The sequence below is a fragment of the Notothenia coriiceps genome, unplaced genomic scaffold (assembly GCF_000735185.1).
Source record: "Notothenia coriiceps isolate Sejong01 unplaced genomic scaffold, NC01 NC01_scaffold00002520, whole genome shotgun sequence".
NCBI lineage: Eukaryota > Metazoa > Chordata > Actinopteri > Perciformes > Nototheniidae > Notothenia > Notothenia coriiceps.
This window is the reverse complement of record NW_011335221.1, coordinates 1-4,781: the sequence shown is the minus strand read 5'-3', so window position 1 is coordinate 4,781 and position 4,781 is coordinate 1. Positions and strand designations below refer to the sequence as shown.

The window sequence follows — 4,781 nt, the reverse complement described above, 5'->3', positions numbered from 1 at the left end:
CGTAGCAGAATGTACATATATATTTCGCCTCCCAAGACTTTACACATTTCCTCTTTGCTTTTCGTTCGGGTTCATTTTGCGCTTTATCAGTTGAATCACTTCGAACATTCGTTTCAGATGTTGACGGGTTGGCCAAACTTTTTACCCCACAGTCAAACAACTTAATTTGCTTCGCCATTTTTTGTAAAACAAACACATGGCGCACAGCGAGTAAACGTGCATCGCTTTCTGGCTCCGTAAACACACCAATGCACGTGCAACTTAAGTATCAGGTTCCGACTGGTCACAACAATAATTAAATATCACTCTTAATACAACAAATAATTAACATTTATCTCTTTTGGGGAACACATTTAGCTGTTTGCTGTCCTTATTTCTTCATGTTAAAAAGTGGTTGCCACTGATGGCAACCAAAGGCCAAGAAGTGGTTGACATTTTTTCTGAATGGTTGCCAATGGCAACCTGGCAACCGTTACTGTCGAGCCCTGCATGGGAGAAGCATCAGTTGATTAAATATTGTCATGACAACTAAGAATTGCAACATCTGGAGAAGATTCACACTTGCTCTATGCTAAAAATGTAAAGTTGAAACCCAGTCAGTAAGACAGTAAGATTGCTGAAATGGCAGCTAAAATTGAAGCAGTGAAGTTGAAGTGGGATCACAGGGAGTAGTGAGCTGTCATCTGAAGAGTTTCATTGATTGCAGGGATGTTGAAGATGTTTTACTGCTAAAAATACACAATTGTTTGACTGAAAATGTGCCGAAAAAATCAGTGTTCTCTTATAATACAGTTAGTTCGCAATAATATCATGCTAAACAGAGCATAGAGGTTAAACTGTCACTAATGTGTGTGTGTGTGTGTGTGTGTGTGTGTGTGTGTGTGTGTGTGTGTGTGTGTGTGTAGGTGTGGCAGTGTGGTGGCAGTGTGGAGGTTCTACCATGTTCCAGGATTGCTCACATCGAGCGGGCCCACAAACCCTACACAAAGAACCTGACAGCACATGTGCGGCGGAACGCTCTGAGAGTGGCGGAGGTCTGGATGGACCAGTACAAGAGCCATGTCTACATGGCCTGGAACGTCCCACTGCAGGTAAAGAGACATTTGTGAAGGGTGCAGATGGATGCATAAAAGCTAGCAACAACTGCTGAGAAAACACAATCAGCTGACTTTTGCAGTCAGTAAAGTCAGTCACTGTTGTGAGCACAGAGTGAACACAGAAGCTGGGAACCTGCCTGGGTCAGGGGTTAGGGAACAATACAGATTCACTGTCCGCTACCACAGCAACCTGGAGAGAAAGGTGTGTATTACAATTGGAAACTTTTCCCTGATTATAGTGGTCAGCAAAATCACAAATTCTGATGTCCGGAAGTATAAAGTGATTCACATTATTTGAAACCCCTCTGTACTGTTGAAATACATATATGCATGTTCGGCCTTCCCATTTCTCTAATTTAATTATGTTTGACATTGTAAGATGAAAAATCATTATTTCTTAATATTCAGAATTTCAGATTTTCTTTAATAAATAACATCTTCTCCCTTCTTTGTATTACCGTTTCTTGCTGACTTCATGCTCAGTTACTTTTGTAACGCTCTTACATTTTTCATTCTAAGGACTTAGTCATGCTGAAAGGAGCCAGACGCCCTGAATTCTGGACAAGATATATATTTTTGGAGCATTGGAGACTACGAAGTTGAAGCTGATTGTACTTCTTTTTTTGCTAGAGGGTAGAATTCAAAGTTGGCATTTGTAAAATTCGATGTATTTGTTTTTATTTTACTCTCTAGAATTCAGGAATAGACATTGGGGACCTATCTGAAAGGAAAGCCCTGAGGTCCAGACTGCAGTGCCGACCCTTCAGCTGGTTCCTCTCCAACATCTACCCTGAGCTCCGCTCCTACAGTAACATTGTGGCCTACGGAGTGGTGAGTTCAATGTATCCCACCTTCAGTCTCAAGATTACTAAACATTTCAAAATCTTCAAATTGATTTGAGAAATTCATCATCACGCTAAAAGATAAGTGTTTTAATTAAAGTACTAACCCTGCCATTTATCTGATATAGCAAGAAAATAAATAGAAAAGCAATTGTAAAAAGATGTATAAAGCTCTTTAATAATAGTTGAAACAAAGAGTGCAGCCCTGACCCCTCAGGCAGATCCCTCCAGGGTCTGGGAGACTGCAGAGACTCCATATTCTTTGTGTATGTTGAAACAACAAGGACTTCCCCCTCTAAAGATGTCAAGCAGCCAAAAGAGACAATATGAGGTCTTATACAATTTGAGACGAGGCTCAGGGCTTTGAAAGATATAATAACATCTTAAAACAATTCAGGTATGGATGAGCTTGAATGGGTGGGTGATTTTTTTACTGACGCCAGGGAGCAACGAATGAGTTTCAGGATCCATTCACAGAGGGCGCTGTTGAGCTTGATGACCAGCTAGGTGTTGAAAGCTGAACTGTAAATGAACAGCATTTTCACAAACAGACAGTCAGACAGACAGACAGACAGACAGACAGATAGACATACTCACAGACAGAGAGACAACAGACAGACAGAAAGACAGACAGACCGACCGACAGACCGACAGACAGACAGACAGACAGACAGACAGACAGACAGACAGACAGAGAGAGACAGACAGACAGAGAGAGAGAGACAGACAGAGACGGATGGACGGACAGACAGACAGACAGACAGACAGACAGACAGACAGACAGACATGATTATTGTTCCACAATTGGGTAATGTTTTTGTTATAGCAGCAATCTTAAAATCTTTCATGGTGGAAAAAAGTATCAACATAATAAATTAAAAATAAAATACATACACAAAAACAATGTATGTACAGGAATTTAGTTTGATTCAAACTCAGGCATTAGCAGCAGCAGCAGCAGCTGCTGAGTGGTCTCCTGGTCTCCTCTTGTTGTTGTTTGAGAAGCTGGATTGAGTTATTTGTTGACTCTGCTGAGCATGGGGTTTTGCTTTAGGTGCCTTAAGTGAAAATGCTTTCACAGTGACATATGACAGATATAGATGTAAAGTTCACATATTTGACAAACAAAAACTCTCAGAGGATGACAGTCGGAGAATTGTGTTCTTGTGTGACACCATCAGTGGATGTTGCTCATGCACTTATCTCTTATTGAACATGGAAGAAATGTAAATGCACTGCTCACACAAGGCACATTTTAATAGAAAACGAGATATTATACACATTTTCAAGCTGTTTTTAATCAAACACTTTCACACAGTATCATGAACTGTGCTTCACTGTTGACATTGGTTGAAAATTGGTTGTGGTTTCAGGTACAGATTTTCAAGAATATATAACCTGACGACCAGAGCCCTCCATGTGTTTGATGATCGGTCAGTTAATCAAAAACGTTGATCAAGGCAGTAATAACTCAACGACTACAGGTTGAATACCAATAAGATAAGCCTTTGTTTGTTAAGATTGAAGATGTAATACCTGCTCTTGCAATACAGTATCTGAATGAATGGTAATGACTTAGATGGTTATTTAGGCCATGGATGTACACTGAACAAAAATATAAATGCAACACTTTTGTTTTTGCTCCCATTTTTCATGCACTCTAAAAACAAATGCCTTGGCTCAACAAAGAAAATCAACGCAACAGTTTGCATCGATGTTTATTGAGTTAAGACAACTTCTAATGAAATTGTCTTAAAGCAAAAAAGTTATTTGAGTTAGAGGAGAAGGCTTTTCCTCTACAATCAGAGGTGTTTTTAATGACCACTTACTTAATAATTGGTAGCATAAACACAAGTTTTGAAGTTGATTACTCCAAAAATTAAGTTGTTCCAACTTGTTTTACCGTATGATTTAAAAGGAATTTTAAGTTGTATGTACTTAATTACCATCATTGTGAACACACGTTTTTTAAGTTGACAACCATTTATAAATTAAGTTGCTCCAAATATATTATATTCAACAGTTTTTTTTCTTAGCTTTTTCATGTTTTTGCCTTTAAAGAAAGAAATTAATTCCACAACAAAAATATTAGGCAATTCACTTTTTATTTAGAACTGCAGTTGTTTATTTCAACACATGATGTTTCAAACAGGAGAGAATTCATTTAGTTTGAACATTTATTGACACCATATGATAAAGTGCATCAACACCTGAAATCACAGCTGACTGCAGGAGAGAGGAGAACCATTTTATAGTTTGGCTGCAGCGCGTTGATTGGCTGCTGGAGAATGAGGTGAAATGTAATAGGTTAAAGAGAACGCCTGATGAGCTGATTATATGCAGCTGCGGAGTGAATGTATATACACCCTGTCTTCCTGAAAGAACTTGGGCTTAGCTTCATTTAAATCTTGAAAAAAAGATGGATAACACAAATTTAAATTTCTCCACAAATAATAAATAAACACATTAGCCATATTACCATGGGAAATGGGGACACAGCAAATAAATGCTGCCATCACATCGAAGTTAGAGGCCTTTGCATATTTAAAACCAGTGCCAAATATGTAAAATCTGTAAAGTTTTTGTAAAACTACAGTAACAAACTCCAAATGGCCACCAATCTGCAGATCACACACATCAATTTTACAAAAGATGTAACAAGATGTTTACTCTGCCGACAGTCATTATTTCAAAAAGTATGAACTCATTTAACGCAGAATGCTTGCTCATTCATTTGTTTCCCTCGACCACAATGGTGGCCATCGTATGGTCAGATCCTGGGGTGGACCGGTCACTGATGAATGGCGATATTCATGTCCTTTTGAAGCACATTAAATAATAG

The 4,781-nt window shown here is 38.7% G+C and overlaps 1 protein-coding gene across 1 annotated transcript; it reads left to right on the top strand.

Moving 5' to 3' along the window:
* Window positions 1-905: 905 nt before the first annotated feature.
* LOC104968027 (polypeptide N-acetylgalactosaminyltransferase 18-like) lies at window positions 906-1,928 on the top strand (the record flags this gene model as incomplete). Its single annotated transcript, XM_010797574.1, has 2 exons — window positions 906-1,091; window positions 1,791-1,928. Coding segments are annotated over 2 exons (324 nt in total), but the record flags the coding sequence as incomplete, so codon positions are not given.
* Window positions 1,929-4,781: the final 2,853 nt, after the last annotated feature.